Source organism: Aricia agestis, chromosome Z (assembly GCF_905147365.1).
Source record: "Aricia agestis chromosome Z, ilAriAges1.1, whole genome shotgun sequence".
NCBI classification, from domain to species: Eukaryota; Metazoa; Arthropoda; class Insecta; order Lepidoptera; family Lycaenidae; genus Aricia; species Aricia agestis.
Window position 1 is genome coordinate 26,327,171 of NC_056428.1, and position 22,513 is coordinate 26,349,683.

Genomic DNA, 22,513 nt, shown 5'->3' on the forward strand with positions numbered 1-22,513 from the left:
AAATAATCATGATTATTTCAACTGTTTCGAGATAACTGGTTTTGAGCGTTTTTTTTTTCTAGATTTACATTAATTTTCATAAGCAATATGAGCCACTTATAAAGGTCAAGATTTATTACAGTAATTAATTTATTTAACAGTATCTAATTTTCCTATAATTTTATTGCAGCAAGGTCCAGCATAGACACATCAAGCATACACCATGGCTTATATGAGAAGACCAGACAGATGGAAGAATCTAAATTTGTTGAGCCAATGTACCACATTGAAGAGATCTCAAAGTCTAAGCCTGTATTCGTACAGCCACTGTCGGATCCTCAGCCTATTTCAGAAGGCAAAAATATTCATCTCGAATGTCGTCTAGAACCTATGGGAGATCCTACCATGAGGGTCGAATGGTTCCATAATGGACGTGCTGTTACTGTAGGCTCGAGATTCAAAACTTACTACGACTTTGGATTTGTAGCATTGGATATCATTCATGCTACTTCAGCTGATTCTGGTGAGTATACTGTTAGGGCAGTGAATCATCTGGGCAGTGCTCACACGTCAGCTATGGTAAGAGTAATCGAACGATCTGACATTTTAACTGAAACACAAAACGAACAAGCCGTTGAACAAATCCAAATGCTAGAAGACGCGTCTCGTCGCAGCCGACAGGTTCAAGAAGATATAACAGTAATGCAGGCGCCACACTTTTCTCGCGCCTTACATAATATAGAAACTGTCGAAGGAACGAATGTTCACCTCGAATGTCGCTTACAACCTGTAGGCGATCCGACAATGAGAGTAGAGTGGTTCTGCAATGGACGACCAATAAAAACAGGACACAGATTCAGACCTGCGTATGAATTTGACTACGTTGCTTTAGATCTCCTAAGTGTATATCCCGAGGATTCCGGAGTTTACACTTGCCAAGCTACCAATCAGCTGGGTGAAGCCGTGACATCGTGCGCTCTGCGCGTAATGGCCAAGAAAGATTTGATATTGGAATCACAGCACCCAGGGGGCTTAGAGAAGATCCAATATTTAGAAGATGCATCGAGGTACAAGAAGACTGATATAATTGACGAATCTATTAACATTAAACCACGATTCGTGACTAAGCCTAAATCAATTGAAAATGTCAAAGAAGGACAGCACGTTCATTTCGAATGCAAACTGGAACCAGTGACCGATTCAAACCTGAAAGTTGAATGGTTCAAAAACGGAAAACCTGTTACTATTGGACATAGGTTCCGCCCAATCCATGATTTCGGCTACGTAGCCCTTGACATCATTGACTTGATTGCCGAAGATTCCGGAATATACACATGCAGAGCGGTTAACTTGGTTGGAACTGACGAAGTTAGCTGCAGGTTGACTTGCCGAGAAACGGCTGATATTATAAGGGCCACTCAAAACGAGGCCGGCTTAGAACAGATTCATGTCTTGGAAGACAGATCGAGATATCACAGAACAGATTACTCAGATGAAGTGACCACACAGGCACCTATTTTCACGACATCACTGAAGAACGTGGAAATTAAGGAGGGCCAACGAGCTCACTTCGAATGTAGATTGATCCCGGTTTCTGACCCTACGATGAAAGTAGAATGGTATCACAACAACAAACCACTGAAGAGTGGTTCCAGATTCACAGAAACCAATAACTTCGGTTTCGTGGCCCTCGACATTATGTCTTGCCTACCCGAGGATTCGGGCACTTACACTTGCAGAGCAATCAACGCATTGGGTGAAGCGGTAACATCAGGAATTGCTATCGTACACTCCAAGAAATCGATTTACTTGGAATCGCAACACGAGGAAGCGTTGCCAAGATTGAACCAGTTGGAAGATGGTTCAAGGCATCACAAGCCGACTTCTCAAGAGGAAGTAACTACTCAAGCTCCAGTATTTACTATGCCACTGAAAGACATGAGAGTAGCTGAAAATCAAGCTGTTCATTTCGAAGCTAGACTTATTCCCGTTGGGGATCCTAAATTGAAAGTACAGTGGCTGCGCAATGGAGTACCCATTGAAGCTTGTAAGTATTTGTATTTATATCAAACGCTTATATTTTTCAAGGTAATAAATTGGTAAATTGACTCAAAACTTTTTTTAGCCAACCGCATTACCACAATGCATGACTTCGGATACGTTGCTCTCAACATGAAGTATGTAAATCCTGAAGACTCGGGAACTTACACATGCTATGCCATCAATGAGTTAGGCGAGGCAGTAACATCATCTACTCTATTTGTGCAATGTAAGTATCTTGTATACGATACAATATTATTTTGTATTAGTTTCTGATAAAGCAGCACAACTCGTAAAGGGAATGTAAATTATTGTTAATGTTATGTTAAAACAATGTGCAAATAAATAGGTATTAGACACAAATACGTACGAAGTTAGATGTTAATTCATAGGAATAATGCGGACTGACTGAATGCGTTATGTCAAACCCCGACCCAGATCATGATTAACACTGAATTGACATAGCTTGACCTAATGACGTAGGTGCGCCACTTGCCTGTACAGTATACAGCAATTTCTTCGATGACACGTATTTTTGATATAAAGTGCAATAAGTTAAAATAATCCCATATTTCAGCTAAAGCATCACTTCAACTAGAATCTCAGCATGAAACTGCTCTACAAAAGATTCAACAATTGGAGGACACCTCCCGCTATCAACGTAAGGAGGACGTTGAAATTGCTGTCACTCAAGCTCCACGCTTCGTGACACATCTGAATGGACCCACAAAACTGATTGAAGGACAGAGCGCTCACTACGAATGTCGCATTGAGCCCTACCCTGACCCCAACATGAGAGTCGAATGGTACTTCAACGGAAAAGTCCTCCAAAGCGGTCACCGCTACAGAACAGCATTTGACTTTGGCTTCGCAGCTCTCGATATCCTTACCGTATATGGTGAAGATTCGGGAGAATATACCTGCAAGGTTATTAATAACTTGGGACAAGCGACATCATCTATCAAATTAAATGTCCAATGTAAGTTAAAATAACTACCAAACATTTCTGTTACTTTAGGATAATTTAATTTGGAAGAATTTTCTTTTAAATGCTTTTACATTTAGTAGCAGAAAATTTCATGTTACTTTAAACATTTTAGCCAAGGAATCCATCATTCGTGACAGCCAACACGAAAGTGCCCTAGAGAAGATCCAATATCTCGAAGATGACAGCAGATACAAGCGCGTTGTGCGTGATGAAGCATTCATTGCCGAAAAACCACAATTTGGCAAACCTATCAAGAACGCCCATGTTCCTGAAGGCCAACCCGTGCATTTAGAAGCTACGTTAACACCAGTAAATGATCCCACAATGCGAGTCGAATGGTATTGTAACGGTAGACCGATCCAACAAGGCCATCGATTCAAAACTACATACGATTTCGGATATGTCGCGTTAGACGTTTTATACGCGTACGCCGAAGACTCCGGCACTTATATGTGTAAAGCTACTAATGCAGTTGGTGAGGCTGTCACAACAAGCTCAGTCAATGTTGATGGTAAGTGTATAGTGTTATAGTTGGTATTAATGTTGCTTATATCTTAAATTTTATATTGAGTATTTCACAGAAGACGTATTTTAGCAGGATCACTTTGTTTGGACTTTGGTATAATTTGTCAGCTGATTATGACAAAATGTTTTCAATGCTTCTAAGTTATAGCACTACTATTTTTTATATTTCTATCTTCAAATTTCGAAAGGACAAAATGTCGCGCAAACATGCAGCATAAATCTTTATTAGTTTTGTCAAGTATGTACTAATGTTTTAAGCACTCTCCTCTATTTTCTATTTCTTGTTTGTTTTTATAGCTAAAGCTTCACTATACCTAGACACGCTTGATGAACAGCGTCTCAAAAAGATCCAAGAACTTGAACATTACGAAAGACCCAGAGCGGTCGAAGAAGAAAAACCTGGACAACGACCTGTTTTCCTTACGGCTTTAACTAGCCTCGAAAACCTCAAAGAAGGAGACCGGGCTCATTTCGAGTGCAGGGTAGAACCCATCAATGATCCCGACCTTAAAATTGAGTGGTTCCTCAATGGTCAAAAAATTAAGACAGGTCATAGATTCCGTACCACACATGATTTCGGCTACGTCGCTTTAGATATTTTATACACATACACAGAAGATTCTGGAACATACATGTGCAAAGCTACAAACAAATTGGGTGAAGCTGTTAATACATGCACGTTGAAGGTTGCAGGTATGTATTTTGATTATTTTTTACTTTTTTAAACTTTTTAATACAGTCTTTGAAAACTTTGATAACAATTTTATTTCCTTTTAAGGGCACAAGAGTATTATATTAGATACACAACATCCAAATGGTCTCGAAAAAATTAGACAATTAGAAGCTCAAGGACATACCACACGTATGGAGGTCGAAGAACCTAAAATTTCGCCTCCGAGATTTGTTACCGAACTCAGAGGTACAACTCACGTATTCGAAGGAAAAACCGCCCACTTTGAATGCCAAGTGGAGCCCGTACAGGATCCGAACTTACGCATAGAATTTTACCATAACGGTAAAGCCCTGCAATCTGCGTCACGATTCCATATCACTTTTGATTTTGGTTACGTGTCACTGGATATATCACACTGCGTACCTGAGGATGCTGGCGAATACTCCGTTAAGGCAATCAATGCGCTCGGCCAATGCACATCCGCCATATCCATGACAGTAACCGCAAAAGGAAGTATTATTTCGGAATCTCAACGTCCAGAAGGTCTCGAAAAGATTCGCGAACTGGAATCAGCTGAACCATTTAAGCGCCCAGAAATACCAGAACCGGTGACGAGACAACGCCCCGTGTTCACTCAACCTCTTCAAAACATTGACAACATACAAGAAGGCCAGACTGCTCACTTCGATTGCCGACTTATTCCTGTCGGCGATCCGACACTCAAGGTAGAATGGTTCAGAAATGAAAAACTTATAGAAGATAGTTCCAGAATTACCAAGACTCATGACTTTGGTTACGTCTCTATGACTATTACTCACGTCAGAGATGAAGATGAAGGAGTTTACATGTGCCGAGCCTCCAACTTGCTCGGAGAAGCTGTAACAACAGCTGCAATGAAGATAAAAAGTAAGGAAGTTTATCTGTTGACACATTTATCTCATACCTTATATATAATATTTATTAGTATGTTTAAAGAGCATTAATTTATTCCACTGAAGTAGCTGTTGAAACATTCAAGGGTTAGATTAATGAGCAATCGAACTTTCATCAGTACACCACCATAATAATATTATGTTACTTTTTTTAGCCAAAGCTGCAATCCAAATGGAAACTCAGCACCCAGAAGGAATGAAGAAGATTCAGAGGCTAGAAGAGCCACAACAGAGGCGTGCTGATGAACCAGAACGTGAATTTGAGAAACCCATTTTCACTCAAGTATTAACAGGACCATCAGAGTTATGGGAAGGACAACATGCGCATTACGAAGCTCGTGTTGTGCCCGTCGGTGATCCTAGTTTAAGATTTGAATGGTATATCAACGGAGTGGAACTTAAAATGGGTAAGTTTGTTTAGATTTTGTCTTATTAGGAAAACCATTTTAATCTAGTCCTGAACACAGTATTTCACCGATCTATTATAATTCCAGGTTCCAGGTTCCGTACTACACATGACTTTGGTTTTGTAACTTTGGACATTAACTCCGTCGTTGCAAACGATGCTGGCTTATACATGTGTAAAGCTATTAACAAAGCAGGCAGCACTGTCTCATCCACATCCCTCAAGGTGAAGACAAAGTCTACGGTCGTAGATCAAGCTATGAGACCAGAATCATGGGAACAAATACAGCTCAAAGAAGCAGCGATGAACAAAGTTCCTGAAATGTTCGTAGACTCCGGAGTGCAACAAGCTCCCATCTTCACAACACATCTAAAGAGTTACGACAAACTTGTTGAAGGACAACATGTTTACTTAGAGGCTCAAGTGGAGCCTCGCGCTGATCCTAACTTACGCATTGAATGGTTCAAGAACGGAGTCTCTTTAACTACTGGATCGAGAATAAAGAGCACATTCGATTTCGGACTTGTCACCTTGTCCATTAATAGTCTTCGTAACGATGACTCCGGTATATACACTTGCAAAGCCACGAACTTGATGGGTGAAGCAGTTTCTACTGCATCGATCAAGATTGAAGACCGCCACTGGCTACTTGGAGAATCATTACATCCTGAATCTTTGGATCGTATTGGTGCGCTTGAACAACCAAAGCCATCCAAACCAGAATCGCCTGAGGTTGTTTACGAAACACCTGTATTCATTTCACATCTTAACAACATCGTGTGCAAGGAAGGCGATAACATTCATTTCGAATGCAATGTCGAACCGTCACGTGATCCAACTCTAAAGATTGAGTGGTTCTTCAATAACAAGCCACTGCCATCCGGCACTCGCTACAAGAGCATTCATGACTTCAACTACGTATCTCTTGATATCACACATACATACGAAGAGGATTCAGGAATTTATACCTGCAAAGCTACCAACAGCAAAGGATCAGCTACAACTTCCGGCTCTTTAAGATGTACTGGAGACAAAAACATTTACTTAGATACTCAACATCCTCAAGGCAAGGCTGGCTTAGAAGCCGTCGAGCAAGCTGAGGAAGCTCGACTTTCTAAGGGAAGGAGACCTTCAGTTCCTGATGCGGAATATCCCAAGCCCGAATGGGTTGTACCCATCGCGGCAGAACACCAACTGATCGAAGGCCAAGCACTTCACTTAGAAGGTCAAGTAGAACCTAAGAACGACCCTGATCTAAAGATCGAGTGGTATTTCAACGGTAAAGTTTTAGAACAGGGATCGCGGTTCAAGCTTAACAACGATTTTGGTTTCGTAACTTTGGACTTATTCGATGTGTATGAGCGCGACAGCGGTATTTACACATGCAAAGCATGGAACAAACGAGGTGAAGCTTTCACTTCGTCGACCGTTTACTGCACCAGCAAGGAGAACCTCATTGAAAGAACTCAGCATCCTAAAGGTACAGAAGGTTTGGAGAAAATTCAAAACCTTGAAGATTCGCTTCGTAAAGAACCTAGCCAAAGGCCAGATGATGATACTGGCCGTGCTCCTGAATTTGTCACTGTATTCGAAGATATCACTGACATCAGTGAAGGACAAATTGCGCATTATGAAGCTTCATTGATACCAACCGGTGATCAAACTATGGTCATTGAATGGTTCTATAACGGCAAAACAATCGAAGCTAGTCATAGAATCCGTACAGTCTACGCTTTTGGAATGGTCGTACTCGAAATTTTGGGAACCAAGACTACAGATTCTGGTACATACACCTGTAGAGCAACCAACAAGTGGGGACAAGCTGAAATCAGCTGCAGGCTCGGATGTGTCGATAGGAGCAAAGGACAGAAACCGAAGTTCACAACGCACATTCAGAGTATTGAAGGCCTCAAGGACGGACAATCAGCTCACTTTGAATGTACCGTTATACCTGTTGATGACCCTGACATGAAGATAGAATGGTACCACAATGGACAACCGATGCGCCATTCGACAAGAATTAAGACAGTGTCTGACTTCGGTTTTGTTGTGCTCGATATCGCGTACACTCAGAACCATGATACCGGTGAATACGTTTGCCGAGCCTACAATAAATATGGAGAAGATTTCACTAAAGCGACCATTTCTTGTTATGGAAGAAGTGGTGTGTATTCGGACAGCTTGCAGCCTGATTCTCTTGCCAAAATCAGGGAGCTCGAAAGCTTACATGGAGTTCAGAAACAAGCTCCGGCTGCAGCTTCTGCAGAGCCACCCAAGTTCATTACGCAAATACAGGATGTGACCAAACTAGTAGAAGGACAAAGTGCTCATTTCGAAGCTAGACTTATACCGGTAGATGACTCAGATCTCACAGTCGAATGGTTCTATAATGGCAAGAAATTGCCCCATGGACACAGGTACAGAACATTCCACGATTTCGGAATTGTTATCCTCGACATTCTTTACTGCTATGAAGAAAACTCAGGAGAATATGAGTGTGTGGCAACGAATAAGTTAGGTCGTGACTCGACGAAGGCAACATTGAAGTGTACTTCGAAAGAGAATTTGATCCTGGACTCGCAACTACCGCGGGTATGTATTTATTACTATATCCTTTAACACTATACGTATAAATATGTTTATAGCCTTTAAACTTAATTTGGTATAAAATTTCAGGGCATGGAAGGTGGGTTGGAGAAATTGCAGACACTCGAAGATTCTATGGTACGAAGGAAAGATACTGACGTTGAAGAAAAGCGCGGTAAAGCTCCGGTCTTCACAGTTCCTTTGTCTAACATTGACAACCTAAGAGAAGGAGAGAACTCCCACTTTGAGGCTCGTTTGACACCGACTGACGATCCTAACCTCAAGGTACAGTATTATATTTTGTTATATGAATAAATTTTGTTGAATATTCAATTAGAAATATATCTTATTTATGTATATTGTTCTTTTATTTTAGGTGGAATGGTATTGGAACGGAAAGTCATTGAAGACAGGATCAAGATTCAGGACTTTCTGTGACTTCGGATTTGTAATACTTGAAATATCTCCTACTTACCCAGAGGACTCTGGTGAATATTTATGTAGAGCTTACAACGATTACGGCGAAGCTGTCACAACCGCTACAATGAAAGTACAAGGTAAAAGGAATATCATTCTGGAATCACAGTTACCAAAGGGTATGGAAGGTACCATAGATAAAATCGCTGCTCTCGAAGGATACACGGGAACTGTGGACTCGTTAACACCTGAAGCAGAAAGTGGTAACCCACCAGAATTTATTACGACACCATCCGACCTTATTCTCACTGAGAATTCCTCAGCACACTTCGAGTGTCGACTTATACCAATTAACGACTCGAGTATGCGAGTTGAATGGTTCCACAATGGCAAAGCACTCCTTACGGGATCTAGAGTTAAGACCATTAATGACTTTGGCTTTGTCATACTTGAAATTGGAGGAGTATACCAAAGAGATGCAGGTCTCTACACTTGCAAGGCGACCAACCGCCACGGTGAAGCCACAGTGTCATGCAAGCTTCAAGTCAAAGGTAGACAGGGTATCGTTCTCGAACCCCAACTACCTTCACATTTCAAGTCAGGAACCGAAAGCATCCAAAAACTTGAAGAAACTCTTCACAAACGTGAGGAGATAGCTATTGAAGACGAGACACCCAACCCACCGAAGTTTATCGTAGAAATTAAAGATAATATTGATGTACCTGAAGGAGGACCTATTCATTTCGACTGTCGCGTCGAGCCTGTGGGTGATCCGACGATGAGAATCGATTGGTTCCAGAATGGAAGACCGTTCGCGACTGGTTCACGCGTTCATATGCTCAATGACTTCGGATTCATAGCTTTGGATGTGGACTACATCTACGCTCGTGATTCTGGTGAATACGTCTGTCGTGCCACTAACAAATGGGGCTCGGCAACGACCAAAGCTAAAGTGACCTGTAGTGCAAAACGTGACATTGTTTTCGAATCTCAGTTACCGCAAGGCATGAGTGGAGAAAAGATCAAGGAACTAGAAAGAGGTCGTGTGAGCGACGCACCGAAAGAAGAACCAGTGGTTAGCACACCACCAAAGTTCATCACTCAAATCCAATCCCACACTGTGGAAGAATCAGAATCTGTTAGGTTCGAATGCCGTGTGGAGCCCAAGGAAGATCCCAGGCTCAGAATCGAGTGGTACAGAAACGGAAAATTACTTCCATCCGGCCACAGATACAGAACAGTGTATGACATGGGATTCGTTTCTCTGGATATACTTTACGTATATGCTGAGGACTCTGGTGAATATGTTTGCCGTGCTGTCAACGACTTTGGCGAAGACTTCACCAAGGCTACAGTGTCATGTAAAAGTATGTATCTTTTAGATAAAGTTTATAAATTCTGAAACACACGTTACAGCACTAATCAAATGTATATCTTTTTACAGAACTGCCTGATATCATACTCCAGAATCAAGTACCAAAGGGAATGAAGAAATCGGAGGCTCTGATGCAAATGGAGGCTACCATCAAGAAATACACTTCTGAAGTGCATCTGACAGAGGATGATTTGTATGATGCCGACAAAAAGCAACCTCCTCGATTCGTCACACAAATTCAAAGCCAAACCAGCTTAGTCGAAATGGAAACGACTAAATTCGAATGCCAATTGGCTCCTGTTGGAGATCCTAACATGAAAGTGGAATGGTTCTTCAATGGAAAACCATTGTTGCACAGTAAGTATATTTCATAACATAAAAAAAAACTTACAACTTGGCCAAAAAGAGTTGACAATAACGACGTCGCTAGTTTCTTCGTAGCTGTCACATTTTTAACGTAAAATACTTAAGTATGGCAATTTCTAGTTTTATTTAATTTCTACTGTTAATGGTAAATACCATAATTTTTAAGAGCCTATATTGTTTCATTTCTGGGTTAAGGCCCTAACATTTATCCTTTATTTTTTAGAAAATCGTTTCACCCCTATCTATGACTTTGGTTACGTCGCAATGAACTTCGGTTGGGTATACCCCGAAGATAGCGGCGAATATCTATGCCGTGCTACTAACCTCTACGGTATGGATGAAACAAGAGCTGTAATCAAAACGGCCGGCAAACCAGGAATCGTATATGACTCACAACTGCCCAAGCACATGAAGAGTATTGAGAAAATCAGAGAAATGGAAGCTTCATGGCAGGTGTAAGTAGATGATTTTCGTTGATAGATTATTTATTTATTTATTTAGTTACTAGCTGTTGCCCGTGACTTCGTCCGCGTCCACGCCAAATTTCTTAATTTTTTTTTAATAAAATGTATCCTATGTTACTTCTGATACCTCCAAGAGAATGTGTATGTACAAAGTTTCATGATGATTCGTCAAGTAGTTTTTGCGTGAAAGCGTAACAAACATCTACGCTTTCACTTTTATAATTTTATAATAAGGATTGAACACACATAATATATCTATTATCACAGGACAACCTAATAGATAGGAACTTAAATATTCTTTGGTTTGGTTTATTAGATGTGAAATATTATGATGAATTATTATTGCATAAATCAAATAGGTAGCATGTAAAACAAATTCGGAACTGGGTTTTATCATTCAAATAATTTAAATTTTCTTAATATGTGTTTGGCAAAAACAATATTGAAATTAGGATAGGGTATACGAATTTCAATATTGTTTTCTATTTCATGATTAAGTACCGTTTTTCGTACAGCTCTTATGTGACGTATAGCTTATTCGGAAGTTTCTCTGTTGTTCAGTATAAAATATGCATTACAAAAACTTCAGGATTAGCTAAATTTATCAAATCGAAGTCATTTCAAGTGGCTAAATTGAAGTTTAATAAATTTACTTTCTTAATATACAAAAGTAGTATTAACTTACTTCCTTGGTATAATAGTATACTTACAGTCGCTCAAGCACTTTATATTCACACTATAATTTTCTATAGAGCTCCTGAACGACCAGTGGACGAAGCTAAACCAAGGTCAGCACCAGTCTTCGTAAGTCGTCCCGAGCCTGTAACAGTGGAAGAGGGAGAATGGGCCAGATTCTGCTGTCGTGTAACTGGACATCCGAAACCACGAGTCATGTGGATTATGAATGGAAATACCATTGTTAATGTGAGTATTATTATTGCTATGACGTTGGCTACAATTTCACCCAAGTATAATTTAACCTATCATAACGCTCAAACGTTGTAACCATACAGTGTGACAGTGGCTCAATGGTTGAGTTTGTGATACTCAAGCGGGAGCACGGGATCCAATCCCACTGACTTTACAAAAGTTTTTGAAGTTCCTTAGTCATGGATGTGTATTAAAATAATATTATGTATATGTATGATATTAAAATCTTAAATATAAATTTCATACAGGGCTCAAGATATAAGTTAATATACGACGGCATGTACCACTTTGATATTCCGAAAACTAGACAATATGACACTGGAAAGATCGAAGTCATTGCCAGGAGTTCTGTCGGCGAGGCTATGGCAACTACAGAATTGAAGGTTATACCCAGACATGACGATTACAGAGGTGTATTGAAAAATGCACCAAGACGTAAGTATATCACACTATACATTGCACTTACATTTGAATTTTTTGAAATAATGCTTTATAATACATTAATCATAATACGCTGATAAAGTTTTTAAAGTTTGGCAAGGTTATTCAGCTACTTTAACACACACACCTCAGCACATACCAAACAACTGCTTAAGCACACGACCCCTTTTGCTTTCCTGAATCCTTATTCTGAGTCCATGCGATGCAGTGCCGCTAAATACCCCGCTTCTATCGGCTTATCACCGGATGCAATGCAGAGGTATGTTTGAATATTGCATTCATAATGATAGATTTACACAAGATAACTTATATTAACTGTAATTTTTCTCGCGCAGCTTGGTATGACGAAACAAGTCAATATCAACGTTCGGAAACTGAATTAGAAAAGACTTTCGAAGAGAGACAGACTATGCAACGACAAGGTGGAATCGACTACAGGCCCGAGCTTAAGTCTAAAGTTGTCAAGGAAGCGGAAACCGAATGGCAACAAACCGTTAAGAAGAAGAAGAACGAGGAATATTATAACAAACTACAAGAGCTAGAAAACGAGCAAGTTGTGAAAGAGAGTCGTATTAGAGAATCTTCACATCAATATGCGATTCCTGGAGAAAAAGTCACGAGTAGCTCCGTCGCAAGAAGCATGGCGCAAAAATATGAAGACAGTCTGTAAGTTGAAATATAATGAATAATAATATTCTAATATATATAAATGTTATGTAACTATTATATTAAAAATCATACTTGCTAATGACAAGTTAGAATCTGACTTTACGAGTCTTTAAGTCTTAACTCTTAAACTATAATTTTAAATCGTCTATTATTTCAGAGACCAAACTGAGGAAACAATTGAAAAAACAACCCAGGGCAAGATAGTGAAGCCAAGAATACCAGGACCTTCTGAATCTACGGTGCACGGAAAAGAGGTGCATGTAGCCAAACAGAAGCAAACACAGAAGGAGGTGGTGGGTGACACAGAAATAACTCGCAAGATAACTTCAACGGAAACAACTGAAGTAGAACACAAAGCCCAAACTCAAGAAAGGGTTGTAGAAGGACCAGTTAAACCGAGCAACCCACCAGTATTCACAAAGAAAATGCAACCTTGCCGTGTATTAGAACACGAGCAAGCGCGATTCGAGGTAGAATTTGACGGCGATCCGTTGCCCACCATTAAATGGTACCGCGAGAATTTCCCGATCAAGAATTCCGCAGATTTCCAGATTCATACGTTTAGTACCAAGTCAATTCTTATAATAAGACAAGTATTCGTGGAAGATTCAGCTGTATTTGCAGCGGTTGCTGAAAACAGAGGAGGTACTGCCAAATGTAGTGCTAACTTAGTCGTCGAAGAGCGTAGACGCCAAGGCAGAGGTGGTGTCATTCCACCTAGCTTTACACTGACCGCCCAGAATGTCAATGTAACAGCTGGTCAACTAGTGAGATTCGATACTAAAGTGACTGGTACTAAACCCATCGACGTATACTGGTTGAAGAACGGAAAGAAAGTACAACCAGATATCAAGAACAAGATCTTGGAAGAAGACGGTACGTACACGCTTCTTATCTTAGAAGCGTACCCACAGGATTCTGGAAAATATGAGTGCGTTGCAATCAACGGCGCCGGTGAGGCAAGGTGTGACGCTGAATGTTTAGTCAATGCTCCAGCGACAAAGGACAAGCCTAAACCTCAAACGAAAGCCGCAAATTCTCCGCCAGAAATTATCGAACCACTGAAAGATAAAACGGTGACCGAAGGCCAAGCTATCGAATTCGGTTGCAAAATCGTCGGCAAACCGACGCCAACGGTACAGTGGTACAAGGGTGATAAGTTGATCAAACCCTCGAAATACTTCCAAATGTCGCGAACTGCTGATGATTACACTCTTCGTATATCAGAAGCGTTCCCGGAGGACGAAGGAGATTACAAATGCGTCGCTTATAACTCTGCTGGACGAGTGACCGTATCCGCCAAACTGAAAGTAACTCAACCAGACCAGGCCGACAACTTACCATCACTGACGCCATTAAGGGATCTCGTCGTTTATGAAGGCCAACCGGCTCAATTCAAGACGAACATCACAAGCAAAGTCAAGCCTACCATACAATGGCTGAGGGAAGGAGCTTTGATTCCTGAAACACCTGATTTCCAAGTAAGTTTTGCGACTCTATATTTTGTATCTCGTTTGTTTCACTACAGTAAAAATTCAAAATTAAATTCTGTAAGAAGAGTTCACTAAAGGTTCTTTGAACTACAGTCATTTAATATTCGACGGTCAGTAAAGGTGATATTTTGACGATTGTATTTCCTAAGCACACTCACCCTAGTCGAAAGCGAGTACAACAACGTGGTGTAAAATTCCAGATGATCCACGAAGGCAACAACGCCGTTCTGCTCATTGGGAACACTTACGAGGAAGACACGGGCGTCTTCACGTGTCGCGCCACAACGGTCGCCGGCCAGGTCGAGACCTCGGCAAAGCTAGTCGTCAAAAGTAAGACATAGATACAGGCAGCGAGTTCGCGTCGCGCACTTTTAATCCATTAATGTAGTGTTTCTTTGTTTCATCTCTATACCTCAATGAGATCGGGTGAAAACTACTATATTGATACTGTTGACAAGCGAATACAAAAATACATTGACGGCATCTCACTATCGTAGCGGTTCCCGCAGTTCCCGCCCGCATTCACCATTGCGTTTAGAACACGGTCATTAGCAAAACTCGAAGCCATTCCGCAAACGCGACCAAACGACGCGGCTTACGATTCAAAGCGCATCTAACAACTGGATTCGATATAAGTTATTAACGCCGTAGAACATTTTTGCGCGAATTCTGCATCTAACATTGCTGTACATATAAGCTTTTTATGTAAATATCCTAGTGAGGGGAGAGAAGAGGACACCGAGCTACCGTCGACCATATGGGAGGGCATCCTGTATATTTGGGACAGCGTTACATGTGATTAACACGACCACAAAATTCTACTGTTTTGTTTTGCTTTACCGCTACGATGTACTAAACGTTTCTATTTTAGTAAATTGAAATTGGTACACGAATAGGGCCTCTTGTGGCGAAGCGTCAAATGTATTTTTCACCCAATACTCAATGCGCATAATTGAATGATAAAAAGGCCTCATTAACATTGTACACTTCAACAATTCAAGCTTGTGTTGTTTCATTGGGATCCAATGACGTAGTATATTGGGATGAAATCATGTTCACAATTTATCACCTACATCTTCTATAAACATGAGGTTTCAATGGAACTCGAACTTGAATAAATTGTACTACATCTATCATTTTGTCATAAATCAAACGCAACAATGAACTCCTCGCTTCAGCTTTAATATTTCCGCATGAATCATTGTTTGTCTTGTCCAAGTTTCGTTTTCTTTTTCGATTAAATTATTTTGTTTCACCTAACTTGCACGTAGGTCGTGTGACCGCACACGCCATAAACGGTCATCGAATAACAGAAGACTAACAAACTTTTCAGTGTCATAAGCGTTATATTTGAATCTGTAGGGTCGTTAGTTACAATTTTTGGGTGGGTGAGAACGCAATCAATCGAAACGTGGACTTAAACCGCGCTAGTCTTTTTATATTCGATTCCGCTGTCAACGTCCCAACGACAAAGAAACATATTTATCCTCCGAATAGGTATTGAAGTACGCACGCACCACTTGTCTTGCCAGTTTCTATGTTCTGACAAACACTGCCGATGTCGGTCTAATATTTTTTCTGCAAGTACAAATCCAAGTTGAATGACAATTTTTAGTTAACGTTAAAATGATCTTTAACTTTGTTTTAAGTGCACGATGTTGTTAAAATTAAATTGTGTTGTATGTTTCACCTAAATGTATTAAATTATTATTATCGTGTCAGTATTTTATCGCTAAATATTTAAGTTGATATGCATTAATAATATATTTATCAAGTGATTTTTTTTGTATGTTACCTTTTATGTCAAGAATTTTGTTTAATAAATGCTGATAATTAATCACTTCGCATTATTCAACTTTTCAACACAATAATACAGACCATAGAGTACAGTATGAGATTGGGGACAATATCCAGGACCGAGCATCTGACGATTTACTTTATTTACAATACGCACTGACACTAGTACCTCGACCACTCATCAAACTGCTTCAGTATTTGTAACAAAGTTGCGGTTGATCAGTGGTGAGAGTACTCCAGTCGCTTCATATTTTTCATCGATTGGCATTCGACTCTAAACCTCTATTCTATAGTATCATTGAATTAGACATAATACATAGTTTTTTTTCCTTGTAACTTACCAATGAATTAACTTTATCTAATATAGTTTTGATGAATATGACTATGATTCCATGTTTAACCACTTTGTTTTTCGAATCTTGCACTGAGCAGTGTTTACCTTACTATAACTTTAATTTTATACTATAATTTAAATAGAGGTTTCTTAACTTAAATATGTACTTATTTAAATAGTACATCTACCTAAGAATGTGTTTGAATGTTTAAATTCTATAATATCGTAGAATAGTAAATTTTAAAAAGCACTGGTTGATTTCTATAAAACCACATGATTGTGGCAAATTTGGCACACTCTAATTACATTTAAGTCAAAGAAAAGCCTGTAGACGAGCATAATAATATAATTTAAATAAAAAAAAAACAAACTTAATATTAATAAAGTATTAAGTAGAAAAAACCTAACATATCCTAGTAGTAGATGCATAAAAAGATAAAAAAACTACGTATTATTAGTTACTTTGGTACAAAAATAACTAATAACTTTAGTTATTTACTTAATCAAAATAAAAAGGTGGTAAAATACTGTGGATATTTTAGGAGTAGGATCTACTGTCTATTTTTAGGAAAAAAATATTGTCATACTCAAAGTTATTGAGATTTAGGTTTAAAAAGAATAAAATAGAAAAAACTCACCATCATATTGTTATTGGTCCTTACTTGGACATTGCAAAGACGTATTACACGCGCGCGAGCTTCGAGGAATTGTTAAAAATGATGCAAGGGTGACTAATTATAGTTTCCGATATTCTGGCGGGGCATTTCACTCGCTCAATTTCTTGGAGCTTGCGTGCAAGTATAAAATATATCCTTAGATAAATTGAAAGCATTCACAACATTGTACCGAGTAGTAGTAGTTATACTAGAAGTAGTACTAGAAGTAGAATCAACTTTGCAGGTAGATATCGTCATAAGTGTTGAAAAAATGAAGAAATTTTTAAAAAATGAAAAGGAAGAAATAGTTCATGGGTATTACATGAATTAATAGTAATGTTATAGATAAGTAAAATAGTTAAAACTCAATTGAAGTAAGCAGTTGAATTAGAATTGAAAATGCTCGTCTACAGACTTTTAAGGATATCCGGCTACCAAGAAGAAACGATGCAGATGGGGTAAGTTATTCATACAGTTCGTATGCTACAGACATATACAGAAACTGCGATAAGTATAATATCAAATATGGACTTAAACCTGACAAGAAAAAGAAAAGTTAGCTTACACAGCAAGGAAATGACTTTACTTCGCCCAAATCTAATGAAGAAAAAACAATCGTCCCAGAATAAGTAAGACACTTATAATAATATGAGTAATTCATTGCTATTGAGTTACTGTCATTAAAATCAGGCGTTTGAGACAATTTTTCTTTGTCATACCCATACTTCTCCTGTTGTAACTGTCTAGTTAAATTATAAAAAAAACCCTTTGCTAGCCAGGTCTCTATCTGGCTAGCAAAGGGTTTTTGTGGTTAGATACCGCTATCGATCCTGGCGACACAGAAGGGCCAAAGCCCGATTTAAAAAAGCCCTTCCACTTTTGAACGTAGACCCCAATGAGTGCCAAATATCCTGACCTTGAACAGCCCTCACCCGTCTGTTGCCAGCCACCTTCAAATTGGATTCAGCTAGCAACAGGATAACTTATGCCTCGCTTGCCCAATGCTAGTCCCCACTTTAACTCACGTAAATTTATCGATCGTCTGTCCTGCTGGGGCCATGGCCAACGTACTTCCAATTTAGCGTACTAATAAAATATACACGAGTATTACTATTACTGCAAATCAAGCTTGAGTGCAGCACCAGCATAGACAGTGAGCAGTTTTGTTCGATATTTTACAACGTTCCTGTCAATATTCTGATAGGACGTGTGCAACATGATGGATTTTGGTCGGATTACCTTCTTGTAGCTTCTTACCTACCCTATGCTGTCAGAGCAGTAAGATTCGTGTAAGATTCCTTATTCTGCAAACAATGTTAGTAACTTTAGTTCAGTAGTCATGGCGCTCACCCCGGGTGTAGCTGGTTAAAATCTCGCTGGACAACGAGATTTCAATGTTCTTGGGGCATAGATATGTATAATAAATATAATATACATTTAATAAAAAAATCTCAATATTATGTATAGTATAATAATATAATTTCCTGTTGCCTCATGCTTGTTACCCAAACCCTTAGATACGTAGAACTAGCAAGACGGACATGATGCCAAGCGGTAATAGAACATCTGTATGTAATAATGTAATAAATAATATCCCAAGATGTCCCATCTTGAAGTATGGATTAGACTGTTAAACATCTCTTCCAGATTTGGCATAAATTTGTCATTTCCTGCCGCAAACTGCTAGTCTGATTACAATCAGCTTATGTTTAATCTCCGTTCCAAAAAAGCACATTGGAAACGTCATTTCACGCTTTAGTGAACAGTTATGGAGAAAATTCATCCCCCTGCCTCACTCCTCGATGTAATTGGTTCGGGTTTGTGTTTCTCTATTTTTACTTGGACACAATTGTTGTGGCTTTGTATGGCAATCTCAACAGTTTGATATATCGACAGTCAACGAGACAATAATATATCTCCATGGATTCTGCCGAGCCCATATGTCGACCGTTTCCGAACATTAAGCCCTAGGGTAAAAAATCCCTAGCAATTTTACAAATTTAGACTTATAGTTTTATCCCTAATGTTCGGAAACAAGCTTGGTGAGAATTTAGCAAAAAAGCTTTGTTTTTTGCTCCTACATGGGACCTGTCTTCGAATATATAATGGTTAAAAATACATCCTTTAGTAAGTATTAGTCATGCCTATCCCATCAGTGCAGCATTGTTGCACTCATGTCTGATTTTTTAAAATAAGTGGGACACCAAATTGTACTCTAATAGAAATAGAAAATAAAGCCAATGTGCTATTTAGAACACGAGTTATTAAAATTGGTCATCAAATTGCAGGATTGCAATAGGAATAAGTTATAAACAGTAGAGCAATTTCATACCTGATGGCTTGAATGATACACACATGCGTCGTTACCCTGATTTTGGTAACTTGAAATAGCATAACAATGTCTATGACAAACTCGAGTCTTTGTTGAACCATTTTGAATTCGAAGATAATATATATTTTTATCTGCTGTGTAATATTATGCTGTGGCAAGAGTTTGAGCACGGAGACCAAAGTGTAATCTTTGTAATAGAGGAGTCTACGAGCATATTGTCTTAAAGCTAACATAGTAAAGATGTTACTTTAACCACAATAGTTTTAAGCATTAGCCCATGATAATTCAAAATCCAGTAGCGGCGTTAAGAGGGCGCCGGGTAAAAAGGGGCGTCGAAGGCAAACAAAAAGGGCCACCGCAAGCTCCCACACTACTAGCACCCTGGGAGCCAAAGAAATCTCGCCCAGGGCGCTGGTAGTGCTAAAACCATCACTGTCAATATCCAAGGTTTTCGATGTCATAAAAAAACCACTTCAACCTTCTCTATTGAGAGAAGTTACCTCGGGCTTATAATCAGTAGAAGATGTATGCAAGTCCGCATTCTAAAATGGTTTGGTATCGGCCGATAATTAAAGATTGGCTATACGATTGTCTTCAAACTTAAGAGGATACACCAGGGGCTAAGAAATGAAAAAAAAGTACTTGTAATATCTATAGCTGTCTCCCTTACCTCAAGCCTATACCGCAGAACGCGATAGAGACAACTGCAGAAAATCCAGAAAATCAACGATTCGTTGTCCCCTGATTCCTTCTCCAAAACTTAACCGATTTAAGTAGTTTTTTCATTGAAGATTAAAAAAGGATTGAGCTGTGTTTCTATGTTTTGCTTTTTTTGTATAATCTAGCCAAACCTGTTTTCTGGACGTTTGAACACAGTGGAAGATCTGGCCATTTTTTTGGGTTTTTGAACGTTCATATCTTATTTAATAATTAAATTATGAAAAAAAAGAAAACATAGGGACATTGTATTAGTGGCCGTAGATATTCAGGAAAAAAATTATAACTCTACTAGCATTATCCAGGGAGGAAACAGGGGACAACGTTTGTATGGAAAAAAGGGCGGTGTGGACTCCTCTTAACCATCGGCAAACTGTCGGCCGATGCTTAATCAATACAACGTTCTTCCACGCGACGCCGATTGTTTGGTCGGCCGACTCGGCTAAATCTGAATCGTGTAAAATTTTACCACAAAGAAAACACAATATCACTTGCACTTTTTCCACTATATTCATTAATTCCTACCAAAATTTAAACACGACCGGTTGCGATATAAATCATCATCACGTGTAAAATTTTCCATCTATATATATAAAACTCAAAGGTGACTGACTGACTGATTGATATAGTGATCTATCAACGCACAGCCCAAACCACTGGACGGATCGGGCTGAAATTTGACATGGGTAGATGTTATGACGTAGGCATCCGCTAAGAAAGGATTTTGATAAATTCCAACCCCAAGGGGTTCAAATAGGGGATGAAAGTTTGTATGTAATAATACTTCTTAACACGAGCGAAGCGGCGGGCAAAAGCTCGTTCAAAAATATATTGCTGTGAATGGAACGTGGGCGAACAATCGGCCGACTGTTGTCTAGTCTACGCACTCACCACCAACCCAACTGCAACTGTTTAGGCTGGTTTTATCGTTAAGAGGAGTCCACACCGCCGTTTTTCCATACAAACATTGTCCCCAGTTTCCTCCCTCGATAATGCCGGTAGAGTTATGATTTTTTTCTTGAATATCTATGCAGCGACTGATCAAGTGTTCTGACCGCCCTAGGCTAATAATATGAGGACGCGCCCCCGCTAGGTGTGTTACACTTATAACGGACGGCCTAAAACTGACTAACTGAGTAGTAGTGTGAAAATTTTAAGATGGTTTAATAATAATAACTCCCACACCATTTTCGGTGACGGTGGCCAGTTTCATTGAAACCAGGCCAGTTACGCAGGAGTAATTTTATAGTGCCCAAATGTGTGCGCAGTACACAAGAGCACTCTCTATTCCTTTACTCCCATAGCCCAGTGGGACGGACGACCGATACGACTGGCGAGAGATCAGGCGCAGGACCGACTTTTTACATGCCCATTCGACGCATGGGTCATCTTACTTGTCAGACAATCAGGTGATCAGCCTGCATTGTCCTAATCAAACTTGGAGATAACAAGTTTCCAACGCGGGAATTGAACCCACGACCTCCGAGTCAAGAGCCGCGCTCTAAACCACTGGACCACGAAGAAGAAACTACTGGAGCAATTTTTATGTTATTTGGCACTCATGAAGAATAGACCACGTGAAAGGACATAGGTTTCTTTTTTTGCGGAAAAATGTACGGTTTCCGTGACATTCCTGAATTACGCGGGCGAAGCCTATATATATTATCTCCTTTTAGTTTTTGTGTTTTGTCTCGGTCTAGTTGTAGGGTAAATGCAATGATGCTAGATAAGTGCATGCGAAGACACGATTTCAGCGCCCCCCCGATCCTCGCGCCCTAGGCTGCAGCCTAACTAGCCTAAGGGTTAATCAGGCCCTGTATCTATGGCCACTATTAAGGTGGCTTTCGGATCTTTGCCGCGAACGACCGCGACCGGTGAAAATTCAAATAAAATGCTACTTTATGTTCCCTATGTTTTCATTTTTTAATAATTTTATTATTAAAAAAGATAAGAACACCCAAAAAACAAAACTGGCTAGAATATGCAAAAAAAAAAAACATAGGAACACAGCTCAAGCCTGCATTAATTCTTAATGAAAAAAAAGTACTTAAATCGGTTAAGTTTTGGAGAAGGAATCGAAGATATTTTGTTCTTTTATTACAACTTTAATTGTCGTGTTGTCTCTATCGCGCTCCGCGGTGGGAGACTTGAGATTGGTGAGACAGCAATACATTTTCAAATACCTATTTTAAATTTCTCTCGCCCTTGGTGTATCCTCTTAAGAGTTTCGGCAGCGCCGTCGGAGCGCCGCGCGTTCGAAGATGTATGGGGGTAGTACCTAGTAGCGTTTTAGTGTCGCGCGTTTAGCGCCGTTCGTCCATACTTTTGTTACAGCTTCGAAGTTCAAACGCGCGCGCTCCAACGGCTAAAAGCGTTACGATAAAACGAGCTTT

The 22,513-nt window shown here is 39.6% G+C and overlaps 1 protein-coding gene across 1 annotated transcript in view; it reads left to right on the forward strand.

The window, feature by feature from the left end:
- LOC121738440 (titin) overlaps positions 1-22,513 on the forward strand; it is a 130,448-nt gene that overhangs the window by 21,070 nt on the left and 86,865 nt on the right. The window contains exons 5-21 of the mRNA XM_042130481.1: positions 170-2,026; positions 2,105-2,248; positions 2,597-2,998; positions 3,120-3,518; positions 3,830-4,225; positions 4,311-5,111; positions 5,293-5,544; positions 5,632-8,135; positions 8,220-8,414; positions 8,506-9,913; positions 9,991-10,278; positions 10,511-10,742; positions 11,504-11,675; positions 11,930-12,116; positions 12,458-12,788; positions 12,949-14,272; positions 14,485-14,614. Coding sequence (XP_041986415.1) covers positions 170-2,026; positions 2,105-2,248; positions 2,597-2,998; positions 3,120-3,518; positions 3,830-4,225; positions 4,311-5,111; positions 5,293-5,544; positions 5,632-8,135; positions 8,220-8,414; positions 8,506-9,913; positions 9,991-10,278; positions 10,511-10,742; positions 11,504-11,675; positions 11,930-12,116; positions 12,458-12,788; positions 12,949-14,272; positions 14,485-14,614 — 11,022 coding nt within the window. The remainder of the gene's footprint in view (positions 1-169; positions 2,027-2,104; positions 2,249-2,596; positions 2,999-3,119; positions 3,519-3,829; positions 4,226-4,310; positions 5,112-5,292; positions 5,545-5,631; positions 8,136-8,219; positions 8,415-8,505; positions 9,914-9,990; positions 10,279-10,510; positions 10,743-11,503; positions 11,676-11,929; positions 12,117-12,457; positions 12,789-12,948; positions 14,273-14,484; positions 14,615-22,513) is intronic.